Source organism: Cherax quadricarinatus, chromosome 31 (assembly GCF_038502225.1).
Source record: "Cherax quadricarinatus isolate ZL_2023a chromosome 31, ASM3850222v1, whole genome shotgun sequence".
Classification (NCBI taxonomy): domain Eukaryota; kingdom Metazoa; phylum Arthropoda; class Malacostraca; order Decapoda; family Parastacidae; genus Cherax; species Cherax quadricarinatus.
Genome location: NC_091322.1, coordinates 9,004,216 through 9,032,075, shown reverse-complemented (window position 1 = coordinate 9,032,075; position 27,860 = coordinate 9,004,216). Strand labels below are relative to the sequence as shown.

Sequence of the window (27,860 nt, the reverse complement as noted above, 5' to 3'; positions counted from 1 at the left end):
AAAAGTAAAATACACACATAGTACACTCATTACTTACCTTAAAATATTTGTAGTCTTAATGTAGGGTGAGAGGTGAGTACTATTTATAGCAAGAAGTTAGGTGTGGTAGGTATGGTAACCTCCTGGCCAACACACCCATATATAATATACTAGGACACTTAAAGTGCATATACAGTAGGGCCCCACTTATACAGCAGGTTAGGTTACAGGCTACTGCCGGAAAGCAGAGGACCATTTTTTCCACTTATAAATGCATGTAAATACCAGATAACAAGTTTACACTAACATATACTAAGTTAGCAATAGAACTAAGCATTAAAAACAACAAAAAAAGTAAAATACACACACAGTACACCCATTACTTACCTTAAAATAGTCTTAATGTAGGATGAGAGGTGAGCTTTATTTGTAGTAAGTCAGGTTTGGGAGGTATGGTAGCCAGCCAAGTGAGCCCACCCCACCCACACAAAATATATTTTATGACATTTAATTAAAGCTCCCCAGAGCGATAAAATACATATACTGTACATTCGTTAATTACCTTATAATATTTGTAGTCTTAATGTAGGGTGAATGGTAAGTTTTATTTGTATGAAATTAGATAGCCAGCCCTCCCTGCCCCACCCCACCCACACAATATGAACAAACCAGGCAAACGCATCTGGTTTTTGTTCATACACTTTTTGTATTATACCATAATACAAACACTTTATGTTGTGTAGAAGTTGTCTCCACATTGATGTAGTAGAATAAATAAAGAGAAACTTTCCCATTCTCATGTAATACCATTTTTAGAAAAAATGGCACTCTGAGTGAAGGCATACGGAAATGAGTCACTCTGACGTTTTTGGGGTTATCCTAGGTTCTCTATACATATGCTGCTATGTATGATAATCTCTGTAACTGTATACCTGAATAAACTTACTTACATACAAAAGGAATAATTGTCTAGTTACCCCCAGTAATATTATAGTTACACATTTTCTCTGATGTTGGACTACAAGTCACCTGGCTACCACATCTCATATTTAAGTTAATTTATTCTACTGTGGGGTGTATTAATCATGCTTATATGTTAAGCAGCATGTTTATTATATACAGTGGACCCTCGGTTAATGTCTGGATCGGATAATGCCTCGCTTTGGCATGAAAAAATTGGCTTGGATAACACCTAAAAACTTGGTTAGGAGCTTTCATCCTGAATGTGTCGGCATGGCGCCCTGAGCGGGCCCGGCCACTCACTCCGTGTACCAGCCAGTGTGCCATTGTTTACAAAGCCAGTGAGGACGATTCTGCATGTACATGCGATATATTTTGTTTTATTCCATTGTTTTTGGTGCTTGTAACTGCTAAATAAGCCACCATGGGCCCCAAGAAAGCTTCTAGTGCCAGCCCTATGGTAAAGAATGTGAGAAACACACATAATTTAAGAAAAAGTTTGTAGAAAAATACGACAGTGGTGGCGGTAGAGGTGGTGGGGGGGGGTGGTAGAGGGTGGCAGTCATGGTGGTAGAGGGTGGTAGCAATTGTGATGGTGGTAGTGGTTGCGATGGTGGTATGGTATGATAAGGCATGGTGGGGCTGCCAGTTCTGTCAAAAAAGAGGCTGAAAAATATGTGCAGGACTTTAAGGGGTACATAGAGGCTGAAAAATTAAAACCCCACAAGTTTTCTAACTGTGACGAAACAGGCCTGTTTAGGAAGAAAATGCCAAACAGGACCTACATTACTCAGGAGGAAAAGGCACTCCCAGGACACAAGCCAGAAAAGGACTTGTTACCTAAAGTCTTTATGGAAGGGGATTCCCCTTCCAAACAATAGAACACCTTCATCCTCTGCCTTCCTCCCGTCTCATCACTCATCAACAAGTCCACAATAAAGGTAAGTGTGATGTTATTATTTTTTTATTCTTTATGTATCATTGTTTTCTGTGTAGGGAAATGTGTATTTCATGTAAAAAATTATTTTGTTTAATACTTTTGGGTATCTGGAACGGATTAATTGGATTTCCATTATTTCTTATGGGGAAAATTAATTCGGTTAAAGGCTAAATCGGTTAAAGGCTAGCTCTCTGGAACGGATTAAAGGTGGTAACCGAGGGTCCACCGTAATTTAAAAAAAAATATCATAGATGGATTAATGGAAATGTCTATATTAACACAGTACAGTGGACCCCCGCTTAACGGTCACCTCCAAATGCGACCAATTATGTAAGTGTATTTATGTAAGTGCGTTTGTACGTGTATGTTTGGGGGTCTGAAATGGACTAATCTACTTCACAATATTCCTTATGGGAAAAAATTCGGTCAGTACTGGCACCTGAACATACTACTGGAATGAAAAAAGTTCGTTAACCGGGGGTCCACTGTATATGACATTTAATGTGCCCAAAGATTACGTATTATTATTAATATGGCGTCAAGAGTAGAGACTCTTAGTGATTTTAATGTGTACCTGCATGCCAGCACAGTGCATAAGCATATTTAGGTACAAGTACACATAAGTATAATTATCAGAGAACATATAAAATATGCAATAACTTTAAAACACTTGAAATTTTGGAAAGTTTCTAGACATAATAGAGAGATGTGCTCACAGATAATGTAAACAAACTGGGTGGGGCGTGCTGTATTAGAAAGACCGGGAGCCATATACCAAGTTTTGGTCATAATTTGAAATCCCTGTATTAGCAGAATGTCGTAAAGCAGGGGCCTACTGTACAGTACACTAATTACTTACCGTAAAATATTTGTAGTCTTAATGGTCTTAATGTAGGGTGAGAGGTGAATAGTATTTATTTGTAGAAAATCAGGTGTAGGAGGCATGGTAACCTGCCTGGCCACCACACCTACTATGACATTTAAGGTGCCCTACAGTGATAAAATGCACATACAGTACACTCATTACTTACTTTAAAATATTTTGTAGTCTTAATGTAAGGTGAGAGGTGAGTAAATGAGATAATGAATAAACGAGAGAGAGTGAACAAGTAAATGAGAGAGGACAGAGCCACAGAGTATGTAAACAAATAGATAAATGCATCTGGGTATGGTTGATACACTTTCATTTCCATGTTTGTGAAGCTTATATCATAATACAAACACCTTACATTGTGTACAAGTTGTCTCCACATTGGTAAAGTAGAATAAATAAAAAGCAACACACTCATTCTCATGTAACATACCATTTGTAGAAGGAATGACGTTCTGCGTGAAGGTATGTGAAAGGAATAATTTTCTACAGTTACCCCCAGTAATACTATTATGTACACACTTTCTTTGGTATTGAACTAGAGAAAATGTTATTTTTCCGACATTCCAGCAAGGAGATTAGAGAAACATCTAGTATTTTTTTAACACGTTGGCCATTTCCTACCGAGGCAGGGTGACCCAAAAAGAAAGAAAAAACTTTCATCATCATTCAACACTCACCATCACTCATACATATCACTCTCTTTGCAGAGGCACTCATATATGACAGGAATAATTTTTTACAGTTACCCCCAGTAATACTATTATGTACACACTTTCTTTGGTATTGAACTAGAGAAAATGTTATTTTTCCGACATTCCAGCAAGGAGATTAGAGAAACATCTAGTATTTTTTTAACACGTTGGCCGTTTCCTACCGAGGCAGGGTGACCCAAAAAGAAAGAAAAAACTTTCATCATCATTCAACACTCACCATCACTCATACATATCACTCTCTTTGCAGAGGCACTCATATATGACAGTTTACATGTCCCTCCAAACTGTCAATATCCCAAACCCCTCCTTTAACCCTTAAACTGTCCAAACGTAGATCTACATTTTCATTTACATGCTTTCAAATGGGGAAAATAAAGGTCGGGGCGCTATGTATGTGAACGTAAATTTATGTTTGGACAGTTTAAGGGTTAAAGTGCAGGCACTGTACACTTCCCATTTCCAGGATTCAAGTCTGGCTAACCGGTTTCCCTGGATCCCTTCACAAAATATTACCCTGCTCACACTCCAACAGCTCGTCAGATCCCAAAAACCATTCGTCTCCATTCACTCCTATCTAACATGCTCACGGACGCTTGCTGGAAGTCTAAGCCCTTGCCCACAAAGCCTTCTTTATGCCCCCGTCCCTCCAACCTTTTCTATGATGACCCCTACCCTCCTTTTCCCTACAGATTTATATACTCTCCAAGTCATTCTACTTTGTTCCATTCTCTCTAAATGACCAAACCAACTCAACAACCCCTCTTCAGCCCATTGACTAATACTTTTAGTAACTCCACACCTAATTTCCACACTACGAATTCTCTGCATAATATTTACGCCACACATTGCCCTTAGACACAACATCTCCACTGCCTCCAGCCACTTCCTATCTGCAGATTTACAACCCATGCTTCACACCCATATGAGACTGTTGGTACCACTATACTCTCATACATTTCCTTCTTTGCCTCCATGGATAATGTTTTTTTTTTTTTTTTTTTGTCTCCACAGATACCTCAATGCACCTTCATCAGTTCTATGGTTAAGCTCATCCTTCATAAACCCACCCACTGACAGGTCAACTCCCATGTATCTGAAAACATTCACTTTTTCCATACTCCCTCCCTCCAGTGTGATATCCAATTTTTCATTATCTAAATCGTTTGATACCCCTCATCACCTTACTCTTATCTATGTTCACTTTCAATTTTCTACCTTTACACACCCTCCCAAACTCATCTACTAACCTTTGCAACTTTTCTTTAGACTCTCCCAAAAGCACAGTATCATCAGCAAAAATTAATCTCCCTCTCTCCTACACACCCTAACCTGAGCCTCACTATCCCCATAAAAACTCTTTGCAGCATTTAGTAACTTACTACCTATTCCATATACACGTACAGTGGTACCTTGGGATACATACAGCTCAAAACTCGAACAATTATGTAAGTGTATTTAAGTGAGTGCTTTTGTACGTGTATTTTTGGGGATCTGAAACAGATTAATCTAATTTACATTATTCCTTATGGGAACAAATTCGTTCGGTATCAGGACTCGAACAGCCTTCTGGAACGAATTAAGTTCGTATCCCGAGGTACCACTGTACTTGCAGCATCTGCCACATTGCTCCCTATCCACTCTATCATATACCTTTTCTAAATCTATAAATGCACTGAAAACTTTCCTACCTCTATCTAAATACTGTTCACATATATGCTTCAATGATCTACACATCCCCTACCCATTTTAAAGCCTCCTTGTTCATCTGCAATCCTGCTCTCTGTCTTACCTCTAATTCTTTCAATAATAACCCTACCATGCACTTTACTTGGTATACTCAGTAAGCTACTTCTTTTCTTTCAACGCACCAGCCATATCCTACTGAGGTGGGGTGGCCCAAAAGGAAAAACGAAAGTTTCGCCTTTTAAATTTAGTAATATATACAGAAGGGGTTACTAGCCCCTTGCTTCCAGCATTTTAGTCAACTCTTACGACACGCATGGCTTATGGAGGAAGAATTCTGTTCCACTACCCCATGGAGATAAGAGGAAATAGACAAGAACAAGAACTAGAAAGAAAATAGAAGAAAACCCAGAGGGGTATGTAGTATATATATGCTTGTACATGTATGTGCAGTGTGACCTAAGTTAAGTAGAAGTAGCAAGACGTACCTGAAATCTTGCATGTTTATGAAACAGAAAAAAGGACACCAGCAATCCTACCATCATGTAAAACAATTACAGGCTTTCGTTTTACACTCAATTGGCAGGTCTGTAGTACCTCCCTGGGTGGTTGCTGTCTACCAACCTACTACCCATAATTTTTACAATGTCTTTTGTCCCCCTTCCCTTTATATAAAGGAACTATACACTCTCAATATCAATCACTAGGTATCTCGTATTTATGTTAATTTATTCTGGGGTGTATTTATCATGTTTACATGTTACATAGTGTGTTTATTATATAATTTTGAAAAAATACAGTGGACCCCTGGTTCGCGATACTAATCTTTTCCTGAGAGCTCATCGTAAACCAAAAATATCGGAAAGCGAATCAATTTTCCCCATAAGAAATAATGGAAATCAAATTAATCCGTGCAAGACATCCAAAAGTATGAAAAAAAAAACTTTTACCACATGAAATATTAAGTTTAATGCAATAGAATAGTAATTACAATAATAACAATAATAAATAACAATAAATAACGAAAAAATAATTGACACTTACCTTTAATGAAGATCTGGTGATGATTGATGGGATGGGAGGAGGGGAGAGTGTGGATGGTGTTAGCATTTAGAAGGGGAATCCCCCTCCATTAGGACTTGAGGTAGCAAGTCCTTTTCTGGGGTTACTTCCCTTCTTCTTTTAATGCCACTAGGACCTGCTTGAGAGTCACTGGACTTCTGTCGCACAACATAACTGGCAGCCTTGCCATGCCTAATCACACTATGTATGCCACTACGATTCTTAAATCTTTCAAACCAACCTTTACTGGCCTTAAATTCACTCACATCACCACTAGTTGCAGGCAATTTCTTTACCAAATCGTCATGCAACTGCCTAGCCTTTTCACAAATGATTGCTTGAGAGATGCTATCTCCTGCTACCTGTTTTTCATTTATCCACACCAATAACAGTCTCTCAACATTTTCTAATGCTTGCAGTCGCTGTTTCGTAATCACAGTTGCACCTTTTGCAAGAACAGCTTCCTTGATTGCCGTTTTCTTGCTCACTATAGTAGAGATGGTTAATTGGGGTTTACTATACAACCTGACCAGCTCCGACACACGCACTCCACTTTCGTACTTTGCAATTATCTCTCTCTTCATTTCAACAGTCATTAGCACCCTTGGTCTCGAAGGGTTGGCACTGGGAGCTTTCTTGGGGCCCATGGTGACTTATTTTGCAAAAACAGGCACCAAAAACAGTGATAATATGGAATGTACCAAATGTATCCTTAGATGCACGCACACTGGTTGGCTTGTAAACACTGGCACACACGGGGCAGTTCAGGCCACACATGGACACGTCTCGTACGAACCACATCGCATACCGGGTTTTGTATCGGGAAGTGAGGCAAATTTTCTGCAATATAATCATCGGTTACTGGATTTATCAGATACCGATAGCATCGCTTACTTAGGTACAGGTACACATAAGTATAATTATCAGAGTACAGTGGACCCTCAGCTAACGATATTAATCCGTTCCTGGAAGCTCATCGTTGGCTGAAATTATCGTTAGCTGAATTAATTTTCCCCATAAGAAATAATGGAAATCAAATTAATCCGTTCGACACCCCAAAGTATGAATTTTTTTTTTTTTTACCACATGAAATATTAATTTTAATACACACATGCTGACACTTACCTTTATTGAAGATCTGGTGATGATTGATGGGATGGGAGGAGGGAAGAGTGTGGATGTTGTTAATGTTTAGAAGGGGAATCCCCTTCCAATAGGACTTGAGGTAGCAAGTCCTTTTCCAGGGTTACTTCCATTCTTCTTTTAATGCCACTGGACCAGCTTGAGAGTCACTGAACTTCTGTCGCACAACATGTCTGCCCATAGAGGCCTGTACCTCCTGTTCCTTTATGACTTTCGTAAAGTGGGTCACAACATTGTCAGTGTAATAGTCACCAGCACGGCTTGCAATAGCTGTGTGAAGGTGATTTTCATCAAAAAAGGTTTGCACTTCAAGCCACTTTGCACACATTTCCTTAATCTTTGAAGTAGGCAACATTCTCAATTTCTCTATCCCCTCCTCCGGAGCAGTTTCCTCAGGTCTGGCCTCTTGCTGTTGAAAATGATCTTGCAGCCCATCAGTGGTTAGTTCTTCATTGTCCTCCTCCACCAACTCTTCCACATCCTCCCCACTAACCTCCAACCCCAAGGACTTCCCCAATGCCACAATTGATTCCACAACTGGCATACACTTCTCAGGGTTAGCCTCAAATCCTTCAAAATCCCTTTTGTCTACACATTCTGGCCACAGTTTCTTCCAAGCAGAGTTCAAGGTCCTCTTAGTCACTTCCTCCCATGCCTTACTAAAGTGATCTCTTCAAAACTCTCTTAGAGTCAATTGAGTTTCTGTGGTCACTACAAAGCACCTTTCAAACATAGCTGTCGTGCAGAGTTTTTTGAAGTTTGCAATGACTTGCTGGTCCATGGGCTGCAGGAGAGGAGTGGTATTAGGAGGTAAAAACTTGACCTTAATGAAGCTCATGTCCCCAGAAAGTCGCTCTGCCAGGTCTGAAGGATGACCAGGAGCATTATCTAATACCAGGAGGCACTAAAGGTCCAATTTATTTTCCAGGAGGTAATTTTTCACAGTGGGGGCAAATGCATGGTGTAACCAGTCTTAGAAAAGGTCTCTAGTGACCCATACCTTACTGTTTGCCCTCCACATCACACACAAATTAGCCTTAAGGACATTGTTTCTCCTGAACACTCTGGGAGTTTCAGAGTGATACACCAATAAAGGCTTCACTTTCCAATCACCACTAGCATTAGCACACATCAAGAGAGTAAGCCTGTCTTTCATAGGCTTATGTCCTAGGAGTGCCTTTTCCTCCTGAGTAATGTAGGTCCTGTTTGGCATTTTCTTCCAAAACAGGCCTGTTTTGTCGCAATTAAACACTTGTTCAGGTTTCAGTCCTTCACTGTCTATGTACTCCTTGAATTCATGCACATATTTTTCAGCCGCTTTTTGGTCCGAACTGGCAGCCTCACCATGCCTTATCACACTATGTATGCCACTACAATTTTTAAATCTCTCAAACCAACCTTTGCTGGCTTTAAATTGACTCACATCACCACTAGTTGCAGGCATTTTTCTAATTAAATCGTCATGCAACTTCCTAGCCTTTTCACATATGATCGCTTGAGAGATGCTATATCCTGCTATCTGTTTTTCATTTTTCCACACCAATAACAGTCTCTCAACATCTTTGAGTACTTGCGATCTCTTATTCAAAAACAAAGTTGCACCTTTTGCAAGAACAGCTTCCTTGATTGTCGTTTTCTTGGCCACAATAGTACCGATGGTTGATTGGGGTTTCGTATACAACCTGGCCAGCTCGGAGACACGCACTCCACTTTCGTACTTAGCAATTATCTCTTTCTTCATATCCATAGTAATTCTCACCCTTTTTCCTGTAGGGTTGGCACTAGAAGCTTTCTTGGGGCCCATGGTGACTTATTTTGCAGGTACAATCACTAACAACACTGTGATAATATGAAATGTTCCTATTGTATGCTTGGATGCGACTGCGGTGGCTGGCTTGTAAACACTGGAACCCACGGGACAAGTGAGGCGTGCTCAGGCCACACATGGACACGTCTTGAACGGAACGAATCGCATTGGGCGAGTGTTTTAGCGCTAGCCGAGGCAAAATTTTTGCGTTAAAATGTATCGCTAGGCGGATTTAACGTTATGCGATGCATTCATTAGGCGAGGGTCCACTGTATTACTATGACGTTAAGACTAGAAGGACACTCTTAGTGAACGAGTATGTAATGTGTTTCTTACATAATTTTGAAGAAAATATCATAGATGGATTAATGAAAATGTCTATATTAATGTAAAATAAGACATTTAATGTGCCCAAGAGTGAGTCACGAACATATGAGTGGCCCAGGTAGACGCGTCTGGTACTGTCGATTTCCGAGCCAATGTACAAAACCCAGGGAGAAATTTCGCTGAAAAAAGTGCTCAAAATCTGAATTGTATGATTTCTGCACCAGCCGTAAACTGGGGGTCCACTATAACTTTCCAAAATTTTAAGTGTTTTAAAGTTTCCGGATGTAATGGAGAGTCGTGCTCACGGAGAATGTAAACAAACCAGGTGACCCGCAGTGCCCATATTAGAAAGTCAGGTGGGGGAACCACATAGAGAGAGAGAGTTTTGGTCATATTTTGAAATGTTTGTATGTATTACAAGAATGCCAAAAAGCAGGGCCCTACTGTATACTTTAATAGACAAGTTTCCTTTCATATCTTCATTTTTATTTCTGTTTAATGTTACATTGCCTCCCATATTAAATCTTTCAAGGAAGCCAAATGTTTTAAAATATGAAAGGTATTTTTCTTTTGCCTAAATAATTATTGTAATAATAATAATTTCCAAAAAGGTACATGTGTTACAAACACTGGCTTACAGAACATATTTGTCTCTTACATGGAAATCCCATAGTTATGAAAAGCATGTCAGTTATTTGTCTAAATATCTTCCATTTAACTTACATTATCATGTTTTAACTTAATTTTACATTACAGTGGGCCCTCCCTTTTTGTCGATCTCTGTTATCACTGATTACCGTTTCCGCCGACTTTTTTCATCAAAATGTTGGTTTCGTTTTCGTCAATTTCCTCCATTTTCGTCAATGGTACAGAAACTGTCCACTGCCCAGAGCTCACACAAAGCCGCCTTTCCTACTCATTCTCAGGCAGTGTCGTGTTGTTTCTCGGTGAGTGAACATATCCTGCAAGGTCATACGAAACATTTCGTAATAATCCATTGTTTTTGGCACTTGTTTATGTGTGACTGCTAAATAAGCCACCATGGGCCCAAAGAAAGCTTCTAGTGCCAGCCCTTTGGTAAAGAATCTGAGAAACACGATAGAATTCAAGAAAAAGTTTGTAGAAAAATACGAAAGTGGTGGTGGTAGAGGGTGGTAGAGGGTAGTAGTGGTTGTGATGGTGGTAGAGGATGGTAGTGATGGTGGTAGATAGTGATGGCGGTAAAGGGTGGTAGTGATGGTGGTAGAGGGTGCCTTCTTCAATGATTTGGTGATTCTACTAACTCCTCCAATGTTGTTGGAGTTATATAGGGCTACAGAAAACACCGCTGCCTCAGCTGCTGCCTTCACTACCACTATGTACAGCTTATGCTCTCAGTGGCCCTTATACACCCAACAACAACAACAGAACATTTCTCGTGACATACATAATGACTTACTTTATTCATTCTAGAGTATATGTCGTATTTCTGTTATTAATATTGTTTATGTCATATTAGTTGAATTGTGATAGATAAATCAGCCGTAGACTTGATATTAGTGTTATATTCTCCAACAATACCTAGCCTCCCTCTCCCCTCCACCATACACCAACAAGAGTCTTCAATAAAGGCAAGTGTTATGTTAAATGTACAATTATGCATTTTATTAGTGCTTTATATTTGTTTGTCATTCTTTTCTGCATGTAAATCTTTATTTAAACTAGGGAAGTGACCCCTGATAAGGACTTGGTGCCTAGAGTCCTTATGGAGGGAGATTCCCCTTCCAAACAATAACCTCTCTTCCTTCTTCCCTCCTTCCTGTCTTCCATCCATCGACAACAGCCTTCAATAAAGGTAAGTGTCATGTTGAGTGTTCATTCTTTTGTGCATGTAAATCTATCTTTAAGGTATAAAAAATTTTTTTTGTTAATACTTCTGGGTGTCTGGAACGGATTAATTGGATTTACATTGTTTCTTATGGGGAACATGGTTTCCGTTTTCCATTTTTGCCGATCGCTCTGGAATGGATTAAACACGAAAACCGAGGGTCCACTGTACTGTGAAACTATTGCATAGGTAAAGTTTATGTTTTGTATTCTCATTATATTTTTGACTGCCCCACATGCTGTAGGGCAAAGACACATGTAACAATTTGGATATTTTATGGAAATATTTTGCCCACTTAGGGCTTTGTTAGCCCTCTGTTAGATCTTATGATAGAGTTGACAAAGTCACTGGTGAACAGAATGTTTTCTTAATAAAATGTCTTAAGTGTTGCACATGTGTCTTTACTCTGGTCTGTTGGTTGTGATATACTTAGCACTTGTACAATTCCCATTAGATTAGCTGAATATCATGGAGACACTATATGTTTATTCTTACAATATTTTGTATATGTTTATAGGTGCTTCAGACTTTAAACATGACACTCGAGGAGGACAGACGATCCCTTATGTCACAGGTGTCCCTCCTCTTGACCCAGTACCATGACCTCCTAACTCAAACATTAGAAGACAAACAGCATTTTCATCAAGAAGAGAAAAATTTCACGTAAATATTCCTTTATTATTATTTTTTTTAATGTCATGTCTGTTTTAATTACATAAAAGTTGAAAGAATTCTTGCTCCGTAAGCCATGCATGTCATAAGAAGCGACTAAAATGCCGGAAGCAAGGGGCTAGTAACCCTTTCCCCTGTATGAATTACTAAATTTAAAAAGAAAAACTTTGGTTCTTCTTTTTACATCACACTGCCCCGGTGGGATATGCACAGTTTGTTGAAGAAAAAAAAAATCAAAGCACTTGATCATAATTTTGTCATTTCCATGTATTTTATCCTGATTCAGAAATGCACTTTACTTGCACAGTGACAAGCTGAATAATCTACGTCGTGGGAAGGAGAAACTAGAGGAGAAGATCATGGAGCAGTACCGTCGTATGGACAACTCTCCATCCAAGAAGTAAGACAGAGTTAGTTTTGGTAACAAGGGGTGGAAAAACACCATCAAAAGAGTAACACAGAGATAGTTTTGAACTTTGCCTTTTATCAGCAGATGGAGGCAGAGCATTTAGTATGTAACAGTATTTGGAATCTTTTCATTGTTAAGTAAGTTTTATCCTGCTGTGGTAAAGCAAGCTGAACAGTTCCTTAGCAAAATTTAGAATTGAATTATATTTAGTCATTCTGTAGATATGTGAACATAACATACTGTATATGAATTAAAGATTCCAGAAGCCTTGGAAAAGTTATATGTTGAAAGGGCCATGCCAGGGAGGTGTTTGCCTTCCTGTATGAGTAGTTAGACTTGTAAGGCATTGAATGTGATCAGATATCATTTGTGTTTGCTATTTATAAAGTACACCCATATGGACCAAAACCTTGAGAGCCATTGAAATGTGTGACAGTGGCATGTATATACTTGAAATGGGTTCAGATAATATCATATTCTTTTAATGGTGCTTTGGTTTAAAACTCTATAACAGTAAGTCCCTGCTTAATAATGTTTTAATTTACAAAAAATTGCTTTAATGAAGGTGGAAACATTAGGGAATCACAGAGAACCAATAATTAGAAATGTAAATTGGGTGATATTTTGGTCCTTGTTGATTATCAAATTGGGAATATAGTAGGAAAATTGTAAAAGCCAGAAGTCAGGGTAGTAGATGTGGTGGAAATAGTCAGGGGCAACTCAAGTGTTGGGTGTATTATGAGTATAAAAACATTTGACAGTGTACAGTACTGGAAGAGGCAGGTATCAAAAGGAAGAAATCCAGAGTGGAGATTTATGTTAATGTTATTATTACCCATTTGATGTTGCAGTTTGTAAACTAAAGCTGTTGATTATGCCATTGTCCATGCACTCTTGGAAAGACCTCTGGGGAATATGTGATGGTGAATGTTCCTTTGTTTTGGTATGAAATGGATGGTGCGTTCAAAATAAATGTAGACAGCTTGTATCGTTTAGCTAACAGATATTTTATTGTGTGTGAAAGAAGTGGTACATTTAGTAGAGGACAAAATGTGCCATGGGACATGCTGAATGTAGGAATGGATGAGAGTGCAATTACTGATTTGTCTATAATATCATCATTAGTGGATGACTTGTACCATATTAATAAAATGAAATCAGGAGAAATGTGTTGCCCACCCCTTACTTGTGTGGTATTGTATAAATAAGAAAAAGATCAGTTTCAGTGATTGGCTCATTATAGTATACTGGTTGGGTTTGATTACTCATGGAAACATGAGGAGATAATTAAATTACTTTTTTTTTTCCCACTGTATGGTTGTTATTGTGGGGTCAGTGATATTACAGTACGGTATCATTTGAGATGAGTATTTCTATTTTGTATTTATGTATCTTTGTTTTCCTTTCTTCACAACCTCTCCATCCTTATGAATGGTTTTTGTTCAGTGCAAGAAAATGCTAGCTACAGTACAAAATTGGTAGTTAAAACACTTAGAAATGTTCAATAAATGTTTCAAAACTTTTGGGAACCTGGCAGTTAATATTTTATTGGTGGTGTGCCACAAAACAAAATTTTAGTAAGGATTTGGCCAGTATTAACTTGAAATAAAAAAAAAAGCATGATAGTGTAAAGTAATTTTTTTTTGGATTGCTACTATTATTTGATGTACAATAATACATTTGTTTTCTCCAATTAAACATTGTATTGCTTGCTGCTGTTGCTATTATTTTAGGTATGCAGTGTGCGGGGGTTGAAAAGTTTGATTTTCTTCTCTTCTCTCTACACTAATTAACTGGTCATCCATGCTTATGGTGTAGATATAGTTTGTAAAAATTAACCCTAAGTCAATCATTTCTTCTTAGGTGATGAAACACTAACTTATTAAAGGTAAATCTGCAGTACTCTAAATTTATTCAATTTTTTTTTTTTTCAATAATTTTAGTATGAATTACTTCATACTTTAATTCCTTTGCCAAGTGTCCCCCCAACATGAAGCTGTTGTGAGGAATTGTATTTTTTTAAGAGTAAACTTTAGTAATGGATCTAAGAAGGAATATTCCTCTTGATAGGTTGTCACCGGGCTGTGTGCCGTATTCGTAAGTAATGTGGGATATGTTTACAGTAGTAGGTTCACCTTGTTGCAACCATATTATGTTACCACTGATTCTTTTGTCATAGTGCAGTGATATGGTCTTCAGCACTCTTATGGGTGATAACATTTAATATCAAGTGTATTTATATAGTATGCTAATGTCAAAATTTTGGATATTCCTAAGAATTTTTGGTTACAGAAATATTTATTTGAATGTATAACACCTAGCTGATCATTCTTGGTGATATACTACATAGCTGAAATCTTTGTAAATAATGAAAACTGTCTGCTTATGTAAAATATTTACTCTGATAGGACACAGAATCAGTGGTAACATACAACCATGTAGTTTTCACTTCCTTCTTTTATGCTGATGTTTAATTTTCTCGGGGTTATACCTCTGACTTTTGGAAGTCTACTGCTATTAATGGTTACTCTAAACATAATAAGGTAGACTTGGTAAAATTCTTTTCACTGTGGAAGTGTTTTGCCTCCTGTAGTTTAGTTTTAGTGCAGCATGGTGGAAGCAATATGCATATACTGTCTATTAAATAATGATGGTGGCTATTAACCCTTTGATGGTCTATCCCATAGCTCTGTGGCTTCGAAGCCTAGGTCCAAGCCATAGTTCTATGCCATGAGCTCAGCTCACTCAAATAATCTGTGAGTGGTAAATTTGGGCCTAGATAAGAGAGAATGCATCTGTGTGGTAAGTGTGCATCATATAAAACAAATCCTGCAGCATGCAGTGTATAATGAGGAAAAAAAAAAATTGCAACTGTGGTTTTTGGATTAAAAAAGTAGTGACATTGTGGTGTATTTTTGTATGTTGTTTTACAGTTGCATTCACGGTTTCTTGGTCTCATTTGATGGAATTGAAGATATATTACAGAAATAGATTATTTTGATTGGTTTTAGTACCAAAAATGGCATGAAACTGAGCTCAAATTAGCAGAAATGTTCGATTTTTTTTGTTCAAGGATAAACAAATCATATCACACATCCAATACATGCCAGCTGGTGGGTCTGATGTGCATTCATGAATGCGCTGATATTATTTATGCAGTTATTAAAATATTGCATAAGAGTAAATTTTCTATTTTATGTTGTGAATAAAAAATCGAAGTGGAATTCATTTGTAAGGCCTGGAAACATAACTAATAAACCGAGGAAATGTTATTTTAGTGCCAGGAATGCCCGCATTGTTTATTCTGGACCTTATTTTGAAATTGGAATATTTTGAGCTTTGTGTGAAACTGGTCAAATTACCAATTTTCGATGACCTTATTGGATAGTTGAAATAGTTGATTGGGCAATTTCTTGTGCTTAGTTGATAAAATAGAAATAATACTAGCGAAATAACTAAACACTCGGTCGACTGGAATAATGTAATTGGCTTAAAATGGGAGTCAGATTGGGCAAAATCGTCAATGTGCAAATATTGCTGATGCAGCAAAATTCGCGAGAGCGTAATTTCATCAATTTTTCTTTTTTTTATTACCTTCAGAAAAAGATTCTCTACCATTTCATAAGAAACAACAAAAATTTTTTTGGAAAATTCTTGGACCCTGTGGACAAGTTTCAGATTGTGGGTCTGGACTCTCCTCTGAGGGTTAATGGGCCATTCCTTTCCAGTGATGTCAGCCATTTTTTTTTAATCTCTCTGATTTATAAATTATTTCACAGAATATATTTTGCATTTATTTGAAGTTATTTCTTCATTCTTCCAAGTCACCTTATCTTCCTAGGAACTTGGCTTATAACTGTTTCAGTACATACTCTACAGTATTTTTGGCCAAGTCTTTTTCTTCCAAATTCATATGTTATGAATGCATTGATTTTTTTCATTTATGCTAGCAACTACAATATCTCCTCATCTACAAATAACCTTGTGCTAGTGCCTGTAACATTGTGCTGTACAATTCTGCAAATTAATACGAGTATCTTGTCATACAGCAGCTTGCTATGACTTTAACAAAGAAGAATATCTTGATGTTCATGAAGGACTTGTGATCCAAGGAAATAGAGCTGCCCTCTGCTTGGATCAAACTTGATTACCTCCCATTCTGCTGGCACTGTATGGCCCCTCTGGGTTTAGCACTTTCCATAAATATAATAACCTCTTAATAACTCTCCAGATTCACTCCCTCTTACCCTTGTGGGCCCTATCATACCTTCTTAAAACTATGTATGGAGCCTACCTCCACCTGTCACCAAGATCATTCCACTTGCTGACCACTTTGAGACCAGAAATACTTCCTAACATCACCTTTTCCTTTAATTTCCAGCAGTGTCCCTGAATTCCCATTTCTCCTCTCTTGAACAGTCCATCCCTGTCTACCGTATCAATTACTCTGAACATACTGATCATATAATATTTTTCATGGCTCTTCTGTCCTCCAGTAACATTAGATTCACTTCTGTTAGCCTCTCCTCATAGCTATTGCCTCTTAGCACAGGAATAGCCCATGTTGCAAACTGCATTTTCTCCAGTTTCTGAATGTGCTTTTTCAGATGTGGGTTCCATACTGGTAAACTCCAAGGTGGGCCGGACATACGTTGTATAAAGGGCCCAGAATGATTATTCAGAACTCTTAGATTTGCCAGATGAGCATTGGCTACAGAGGTTTTTCGACTGTGAGCCTCTGGCAATATGCTCACCCTTAGGTCTTTCTCTCTGAGTGAAGTCTGCAGCTTCTGTGTCCCTAGTCTATACTGCATTTCTGGTTTTCTTGCTTCTTCCCCTATCTTCATGACCTTGCATTTACTAGGACTGAATTCAAACAGCCACATATCTAACCACCCCTACAATTTGTCCAGATCCTTTTTGTGTGCTCGTCTGCTTTTATTCACCTTATTAGTTTTACATTATCAGCAAACAAAGATATATGTGAATCTCATCTGAAATGTCATTCACATAAACCAAAAATAGTGCTGGTCCTAATATCGATCCTTGTGGAATCCCGCTAGTTACTCTTCCTCATTCTGACACTCTTTGCTTCTTTCCTCTAAGAGAGTATGTTCCCTGTTACTCCTGCCTGACTTTCAAATTTTTGGCCCAACCTGTTAAGGGGTACAGTATTTAACACCTTCATGCAGTCTTAAAAAAAAAAATTGTCATCTTGCTATTGTTCACTTTTGTACTTTTTTTTTAAATATTTCTCAAAATTTGATGTTGCATTAATCCTGTACATTTAGACAAAATCATTCTCATTTTATTCAGCCCAATTTACAAATATATCTACTGTCAGTTATTTGCCATATCTATAATTGGAGTGAGTGAAGACAAGTGATTTTTGGGACTGAATCTGCTGTTGGAGTGTGAGCAAAGTAACATTTATGAAGGGATTTGTGAAAAGCAGTTAGATGATTTAAATTTTATAGGTGGGAAGCACAGTGCCTATACTCTGAGGATGGGTCATATATTACAATCCAGTTATTTGAGCTGTATGTCTCTAAACTCCAAGATATTTAAAGAATGAGTGATGGGGAGATGTGTCTTTTTTTTTTTTCTCATCTTGCCATGGTGGGAAACAACCTATTTGTTAAAAAGTCATCAGTTTACTTGAGGAAAAAAGACTTTCTTAATTAACAAATATTAGGAGAAATGTTGTATTATAGGTGTGCACAGTTCCTAATCTTGTATCCCATCCTTGTATTCTAACAATATTAGCAACAAAAAATTTCTAATGTAATTCTGACACACTCTCGTGTCAGTATCCCACCAACATAAAGTAATCACAAAAGGAAACAGTCACAATCACTTAAATGCATAGACATGACATTTATGGCCTCATAGTGCCCCTTTCAATGGCACTAACATTTCCTATGTATTTTCTTATAAAGTATTATTTTATATGGTTATGTATCCTGTTTCCAGTTTTTTGAAGCTCTGGAAGCTAGTGTGTAGCAAGCTTTTGGATTTTTCTTGTTCAAATTGCCACTTTAGAGTCCAATTTAAGTATAACATATATTGTGAACATTTATCATTTCACAATCCAGATATTGAGAGGTTATTTTGAAGTTTCTGATAGCATTAGTGATCTTCTGGTGACATTTTTTAAAAGTGCTCTTAGATTCTCTAATTATTTTACTATTTATTCACGCACTATTCCATAGTGTCAGTGCTGTATGACTCTTGTGGGCTTAGGATTTAGTTTTAATTGTAATGTTTCTGTGACTTGATTTCTCAAAAACAATTATTCCCCCAAATTACTCACTTTCTATATATTAGGTGACATTTCATACACTGGGGAAAGCCCCTGGTTTTCAGTTTGTCTGATCTTAACATTATCAACTTGATTATTTTGAGCTGTGATTATATTACCTCTTGTTCTACTTTCCTGTGTCTAGGAGAGTACGTGATTTTGTACATCTTTTCATGGTTTTATGTGTTCATTTGGGTTTGTGTATATATATATTTACATGTGTGATTGTGTATGCATGCATTCTTTTGTTTTTGTGTGTGTGTGTGTATTTTTGAAAGATATATTAAAATAAATGCAGAGACATTGAAATACAAATATTTCAGCATTACTTGGAGTAATACTACAGTAAAGAACCAGCAAGTAGGATGTACTATGAATATAATGTTAAGTTGTAGGAAAACTATTGTCATACAAGCACTCTGATTTGACATTTCCCCAAAAAACTATTAAACTTATAGATATAATAATTGTATGATAATGATTTCCTTTCCATACCACTTTGTGTACACATCAAGGGCCATTTATCTATTCAGATGTAATACTGGCTTATAATTACACTTCTGCACTTTTTCATGTCATTTATAATTTGTATGAGACATCTGAGAGTACAGAGGGGCAAGTTAGAATAGGATAAAGGTTGGTTTCACTGTGCTTGAGGTAGAACAGAGTATTGTACATCTTTTCTGTAGTACTTGAGCACTTTTTCTCACATTTTTCACAGTTTACTAAATCAGTTGATTAATGGTTGCTCAATAATTATTGGCATCAGATATCTTTACCTTGTTGCATGCTGTGTGTGTGTGTATTCTTTTTCTAGTAGAATTAATTGGAATCTGACTTTCAAGAATGAGGTTAATCTGATTTGGTCAACAACATATTTTACTATTCTCCTTACAGAAGAAGGTTAAACTTGTCTGATAGCAATAGTTTTGAAGTACTAATCATGAAATTTGTCAGTAAAGTTTAATGCATATCTTTAGATTTTTGTGTAATTTAAAATTATCTCAGAAGCCTAATGAATAATTAAGGTTTAGAAGCAGAACAATTAAGCATTCTGATATTTTAAGTAATCAAATATAACTTCTTAGGAAAGGTTTTGGCTCCAATCTGGTTCGCCGTGTGAGAAAAGCGGGGACTGAGCTCATCAACAAAGTACCTCGGGTAGGTGTAAAATGTTCAGTGGTATGTCTGGTGTTTTTTAAATAATTTTTTTTGATGTCAGATATATGGTAATATTTGTTATAGTTGATTTTGGATGATTTGTTAAAAAAACAAAAATGATAATTATTATTATAATCAAAACAAAACGCTGAACCCACCAGGGTCATACAGCGCTGCATTAAAAATCACAAGTGTTAAACCTACAAGGGTCATAGTTTAGATTCTCATGCACATACTTTTATCATAAGTACCCATGGGTATAGTAGTGTTTGAGTGTTGGTTGAGAAACACAATAGCATACTGGTATTTTACAGAGAAAGCCTACTGTTTGATGTGTATTAAATTTCAGTTTGTCTGTGTGCAAGCTGAGGCTTTTAACTTTCTTGTCTTACAGTAAATATATTATTTATTTATTATCACACTGGCCGATTCCCACCAAGGCAGGGTGGCCCGAAAAAGAAAAACTTTCACCATCATTCACTCCATCACTGTCTTGCCAGAAGGGTGCTTTACACTACAGTTTTTAAACTGCAACATTAACACCCCTCCTTCAGAGTGCAGGCACTGTACTTCCCATCTCCAGGACTCAAGTCCAGCCTGCCAGTTTCCCTGAACCCCTTCATAAATGTTACTTTGCTCACACTCCAACAGCACGTCAAGTATTAAAAACCATTTGACTCTTTCACTATCAAACACGCTCACTCATGCCTGCTGAAAGTCCAAGCCCCTCGCACACAAAACCTCCTTTACCCCCTCCCTCCAACCTTTCCTAGGCCAACCCCTACCCCACCTTCCTTCCACTACAGACTGATACACTCTTGAAGTCACACTGTTTCGCTCCATTCTCTCTACATGTCCGAACCACCTCAACAACCCTTCCTCAGTCCTCTGGACAACAGTTTTGGTAATTCCGCACCTCCTCCTAACTTCCAAACTACGAATTCTCTGCATTATATTCACACCACACATTGCCCTCAGACATGACATCTCCACTGCCTCCAGCCTTCTCCTCGCTGCAACATTCATCACCCATATAAGAGCATTGGTAAAACTATACTCTCATACATTCCCCTCTTTGCCTCCAAGGACAAAGTTCTTTGTCTCCACAGACTCCTAAGTGCACCACTCACCCTTTTCACCTCATCTTTCATAGACCCATCCACTCCCAAATATCTGAATACATTCACCTCCAATCTTTCATCACCTAATCTTTTTGTTATCCTCATAACCTTACTCTTTCCTGTATTCATTTTTAATTTTCTTCTTTTGCACACCCTACCAAATTCATCCACCAATCTCTGCAACTTCTCTTCAGAATCTCCCAAGAGCACAGTGTCATCAGCAAAGAGCAACTGTGACAACTCCCACTGTGTGATTCTTTATCTTTTAACTCCATGCCTCTTGCCAAGACCCTCGCATTTACTTCTCTTACAACCCCATCTATAAATATATTAAACAACCACGGTGACATCACACATCCTTGTCTAAGGCCTACTTTTACTGGGAAATAATTTCCCTCTTTCCTACATACTCTAACTTGAGCCTCACTATCCTCGTAAAAAGTCTTCACTGCTTTCAGTAACCTACCTCCTACACCATACACCTGCAACATCTGCCACATTGCCCCCCTATCCACCCTGTCATATGCCTTTTCCAAATCCATAAATGCCACAAAGACCTCTTTAGCCTTATCTAAATGTTCACTTATATGTTTCACTGTAGACACCTGTCCACACACCCCCTACCTTTCCTAAAGCCTTCTTGTTCATCTGCTATCCTATTCTCTGTCTTACTCTTAATTCTTTCAATAATAACTCTACCATACACTTTACCAGGTATACTCAACAGACTTATCCCCCTATAATTTTTGCACTCTCTTTTGTCCCCTTTGCCTTTATACAAAGGAACTATGCATGCTCTCTGCCAATCCCTAGGTACCTTACCCTCTTCCATACATTTATTAAATAATTGCACCAACCACTCCAAAACTATATCCCCACCTGCTTTTAACATTTCAATCTTTTTCCCATCAATCCCGGCTGCCTTACCCCCTTTCATTTTACCTACTGCCTCACGAACTTCCCCCACACTCACAAGTGGCTCTTCCTCACTCCTACAAGATGTTATTCCTCCTTGCCCTATACACGAAATCACAGCTTCCCTATCTTCATCAACATTTAACAATTCCTCAAAATATTCCCTCCATCTTCCCAATACCTCTAACTCTCCATTTAATAACTCTCCTCTCCTATTTTTAACTGACAAATCCATTTGTTCTCTAGGCTTCCTTAACTTGTTAATCTCACCCACTCTCTCTACCCTGCTTCACCACTCTCTTAACCTCTCTCTCTTTCCTCCTTGCATCACTTCTACTTTGTAAAAACTTCTCATATGCTAACTTTTTCTCCCTTACTACTCTCTTTACATCATCATTCCACCAATCGTTCCTCTTCCCTCCCGCACCCACTTTCCTGTAACCACAAACTTCTGCTGAACACTACATTTTTAAACCTACCCCATACCTCTTCGACCCCATTGCCTATACTCTCATTAGCCCATCTATCCTCCAATAGCTGTTTATATCTTACCCTAACTGCCTCCTCTTTTAGTTTATAAACCTTCACCTCTCTCTTCCCTGATACTTCTATTCTCCTTGTATCCCATCTACCTTTTACCCTCAGTGTAGCTACAACTAGAAAGTGATCTGATATGTACATTCAGCATTAATTTATGGTTATCCAAGTAAATTTTTAGTTCATCATTTACTATGGATAATGACAAATGTACATAGCTGAATTTGAAAAAATCTTGCTGGTATCATTTTCAAAAAGAACTGGCTGGTGCTGGAACAAAAAAATTGAAGGCTTATATAGACTTTGGTACATAACTCTTGTGATAGCATAAGCTGAAATGTCATATTTTGATAGGACTATTTGTAGGCTTCTCTCTCATGCCCACTCTCTGGATGGAAGTGTCTGAGATATAAAGCTGTTGTAGGTGCTATATGACCCTTTATCAGTGCGATTAATGCTTCTCATATAACGTTCATTTATTGTGCACATGAATTTAATGTAAATTTTGTCTGTTCATTGACAGTTATTTTTTAATTTCAGACTGGTCGCTCAAGGTCTCGTGGCCGTGAAGAGGGGGGGGAGAGTCCAGACTCATCATCACTGGGGTCTTCATCACATGCCAATGATTCTATGGATTCTGGTTCAGAGACTCGTCGATCATCACCCAACCTGCCACCTTCCCCATCACATGAAGGAGAGGGTGGAGAACTAAGAACACCAGGAAATTTGCAAATATCAAATCAGTATAGAAAAAGTTTACCCCCTGCACTCAGTGATAACTATGTCTCTCAAATTCTCAGGTATAGTTTTTAGATTGTTCACATGTCACTTTTGCAATGGCTTGTTTTTACCTAACCTAGAAGCATAAGTTTAAAAGTAAAAAAAATGATGAAATTCTACTTAAACTATGTATATTGTTCAATTATTGGTGTTTTAGTAGTTATTCTTACTTTTATTTCTATCTTTATATGAACATAAATGTGCATATAAAAAGTAGCAGTCATTTGTAATTTAAATAAATTTTTAGCATTTCTGTACATTTTATTTTTTTTTTTTCCTCATTATGATTCCAAGCATCCCTGCTCCTGTGGTCTAGTTTCTGACTTGGCCATTATCTTTACTGTAAATTAATGGATTTTCTGTGGTTTTAATCTCATGTGATTTTGAGTGAACATCCTTGGTCTTTTGAATCAAATTTATATCCAGAAAACAATATCTACTTTTAGTTTGCTCTACCAGGAAGGTTGTTTAGTAACACAGTATTATACTCCAGTGGTGATATACATTTGTGGTTACAGTGGGACCCCATGCTAACCTTCCTATGGTGTATAGACCTATACCTAGTTGGATGAATCTTATTGTAGCTTGGAGTTTTAGGACTTGCTTGCCATGAGTTCAGACCCCACCCATTTCGTGGTTTGCTTGCAATCTTATAACAATTTTGCAAGTAGTGAGAGCAGTTTTAATAAAATGTTTGTGAAAAAGAGCAGACATGTGTCTGGATCCTCCTGATGTGAAAAGTACACATGGCAGACATAATAGTTGTAGATTATCGTTTTAATTGTACAGACTCTTATCATTGTAGTGATAAGTAGATATGTTTTGGTCTAGCAAAAACATGTAGAATGAGCAGACATATACCAGGTCCCTCCTATTGTCATTCAAGTGGGCACAAATCATTTTCCGTGAAAAAAAAAAATGATTTAATGATATGATAAAATATAGGACTTAACTAGTTGATACTCGGAGGAAAACGATCAAAATACAAACATCTACATTAGCATGATAAGAATATCAATATGTAAAGTAAAACGACACAAGTGCAACTAATGTGACATTTTACTTTACATTTTTTTATTTTATTAGCACACTGGCCGATTCCCACCAAGGCAGGGTGGCCCGAAAAAGAAAAACTTTCACCATCATTCACTCCATCACTGTCTTGCCAGAAGGGTGCTTTACACTACAGTTTTTAAACTGCAACATTAACACCTCTCCTTCAGAGTGCAGGCACTGTACTTCCCATCTCCAGGACCTAAGTCCGGCCTGCCGGTTTCCCTGAATCCCTTCATAAATGTTACTTTGCTCACACTCCAACAGCACGTCAAGTATTAAAAACCATTTGTCTCCATTCACTCCTATCAAACACGCTCACGCATGCCTGCTGGAAGTCCAAGCCCCTCGCACACAAAACCTCCTTTACCCCCTCCCTCCAACCCTTCCTAGGCCGACCCCTACCCCGCCTTCCTTCCACTACAGACTGATACACTCTTGAAGTCATTCTGTTTCGCTCCATTCTCTCTACATGTCCGAACCACCTCAACAACCCTTCCTCAGCCCTCTGGACAACAGTTTTGGTAATCCCGCACCTCCTCCTAACTTCCAAACTACGAATTCTCTGCATTATATTCACACCACACATTGCCCTCAGACATGACATCTCCACTGCCTCCAGCCTTCTCCTCGCTGCAACATTCATCACCCACGCTTCACACCCATATAAGAGCGTTGGTAAAACTATACTCTCATACATTCCCCTCTTTGCCTCCAAGGACAAAGTTCTTTGTCTCCACAGACTCCTAAGTGCACCACTCACTCTTTTTCCCTCATCAATTCTATGATTCACCTCATCTTTCATAGACCCATCCGCTGAGACGTCCACTCCCAAATATCTGAATACGTTCACCTCCTCCATACTCTCTCCCTCCAATCTGATATTCAATCTTTCATCACCTAATCTTTTTGTTATCCTCATAACCTTACTCTTTCCTGTATTCACCTTTAATTTTCTTCTTTTGCACACCCTACCAAATTCATCCACCAATCTCTGCAGCTTCTCTTCAGAATCACCCAAGAGCACAGTGTCATCAGCAAAGAGCAGCTGTGACAACTCCCACTTTGTGTGTGATTCTTTATCTTTTAACTCCACGCCTCTTGCCAAGACCCTCGCATTTACTTCTCTTACAACCCCATCTATAAATATATTAAACAACCACGGTGACATCACACATCCTTGTCTAAGGCCTACTTTTACTGGGAAAAAATTTCCCTCTTTCCTACATACTCTAACTTGAGCCTCACTGTCCTCGTAAAAACTCTTCACTGCTTTCAGTAACCTACCTCCTACACCATACACTTGCAACATCTGCCACATTGCCCCCCTATCCACCCTGTCATACGCCTTTTCCAAATCCATAAATGCCACAAAGACCTCTTTAGCCTTATCTAAATACTGTTCACTTATATGTTTCACTGTAAACACCTGGTCCACACACCCCCTACCTTTCCTAAAGCCTCCTTGTTCATCTGCTATCCTATTCTCCATCTTACTCTTAATTCTTTCAATTATAACTCTACCATACACTTTACCAGGTACACTCAACAGACTTATCCCCCTATAATTTTTGCACTCTCTTTTATCCCCTTTGCCTTTATACAAAGGAACTATGCATGCTCTCTGCCAATCCCTAGGTACCTTACCCTCTTCCATACATTTATTAAATAATTGCACCAACCACTCCAAAACTATATCCCCACCTGCTTTTAACATTTCTATCTTTATCCCATCAATCCCGGCTGCCTTACCTCCTTTCATTTTACCTACTGCCTCACGAACTTCCCCCACACTCACAACTGGCTCTTCCTCACTCCTACAAGATGTTATTCCTCCTTGCCCTATACACGAAATCACAGCTTCCCTATCTTCATCAACATTTAACAATTCCTCAAAATATTCCCTCCATCTTCCCAATACCTCTAACTCTCCATTTAATAACTCTCCTCTCCTATTTTTAACTGACAAATCCATTTGTTCTCTAGGCTTTCTTAACTTGTTAATCTCACTCCAAAACTTTTTCTTATTTTCAACAAAATTTGTTGATAACATCTCACCCACTCTCTCATTTGCTCTCTTTTTACATTGCTTCACCACTCTCTTAACCTCTCTCTTTTTCTCCATATACTCTTCCCTCCTTGCATCACTTCTACTTTGTAAAAACTTCTCATATGCTAACTTTTTCTCCCTTACTACTCTCTTTACATCATCATTCCACCAATCGCTCCTCTTCCCTCCTGCACCCACTTTCCTGTAACCACAAACTTCTGCTGAACACTCTAACACTACATTTTTAAACCTACCCCATACCTCTTCGACCCCATTGCCTATGCTCTCATTAGCCCATCTATCCTCCAATAGCTGTTTATATCTTACCCTAACTGCCTCCTCTTTTAGTTTATAAACCTTCACCTCTCTCTTCCCTGATGCTTCTATTCTCCTTGTATCCCATCTACCTTTTACTCTCAGTGTAGCTACAACTAGAAAGTGATCTGATATATCTGTGGCCCCTCTATAAACATGTACATCCTGAAGTCTACTCAACAGTCTTTTATCTACCAATACATAATCCAACAAACTACTGTCATTTCGCCCTACATCATATCGTGTATACTTATTTATCCTCTTTTTCTTAAAATATGTATTACCTATAACTAAACCCCTTTCTATACAAAGTTCAATCAAAGGGCTCCCATTATCATTTACACCTGGCACCCCAAACTTACCTACCACACCCTCTCTAAAAGTTTCTCCTACTTTAGCATTCAGGTCCCCTACCACAATTACTCTCTCACTTGGTTCAAAGGCTCCTATACATTCACTTAACATCTCCCAAAATCTCTCTCTCTCCTCTGCATTCCTCTCTTCTCCAGGTGCATACACGCTTATTATGGAGTAATTAAAATCAACCTATATTTGTAGTATATTAATATAATCAAGTGCTACACCCACAAGGGTCATACATAGTATAAATAAATCAAGTGAAGAATATTATCTAAGTACAGTAGGTATTTTAACTGTACACTGATTAACCAGACGTCATGTTCTACTGGCTGCCTTCACAGTACCAAGATGAGAAAGGCACACCTGTAAACTATCTTACAGGAATGAGTTGAACTTTTTTTTTTTTTAGCAGTGATAGAATACACCAACAATGGGTATTTTCATATTACATTTGAACCAAAATAACAAAAATAAAATCTGAACATCTCCCCCAACAATTTATTTTATTTTTTTTTTTTATTATCACACTGGCCGATTCCCACCAAGGCAGGGTGGCCCGAAAAAGAAAAACTTTCACCATCATTCACTCCATCACTGTCTTGCCAGAAGGGTGCTTTACACTACAGTTTTTAAACTGCAACATTAACACTCCTCCTTCAGAGTGCAGGCACTGTACTTCCCATCTCCAGGACTCAAGTCCGGCCTGCCGGTTTCCTGAATCCCTTCATAAATGTTACTTTGCTCACACTCCAACAGCACGTCAAGTATTAAAAACCATTTGTCTCCATTCACTCCTATCAAACATGCTCACGCATGCCTGCTGGAAGTCCA

General features: G+C 38.1%; 1 protein-coding gene across 2 annotated transcripts in view; it reads left to right on the top strand.

The window, feature by feature from the left end:
• The window catches only part of LOC128699162 (girdin), a 707,427-nt gene that overhangs the window by 665,566 nt on the left and 14,001 nt on the right, over positions 1-27,860 (top strand). The window contains exons 25-29 of one of the 2 annotated variants that reach the window (XM_070090171.1): positions 11,873-12,018; positions 12,335-12,427; positions 14,507-14,533; positions 19,826-19,898; positions 23,012-23,271. In XM_070090171.1, the coding sequence (XP_069946272.1) occupies positions 11,873-12,018; positions 12,335-12,427; positions 14,507-14,533; positions 19,826-19,898; positions 23,012-23,271 (599 nt within the window). The remainder of the gene's footprint in view (positions 1-11,872; positions 12,019-12,334; positions 12,428-14,506; positions 14,534-19,825; positions 19,899-23,011; positions 23,272-27,860) is intronic. The other variant, XM_070090172.1, reaches the window with a different exon arrangement.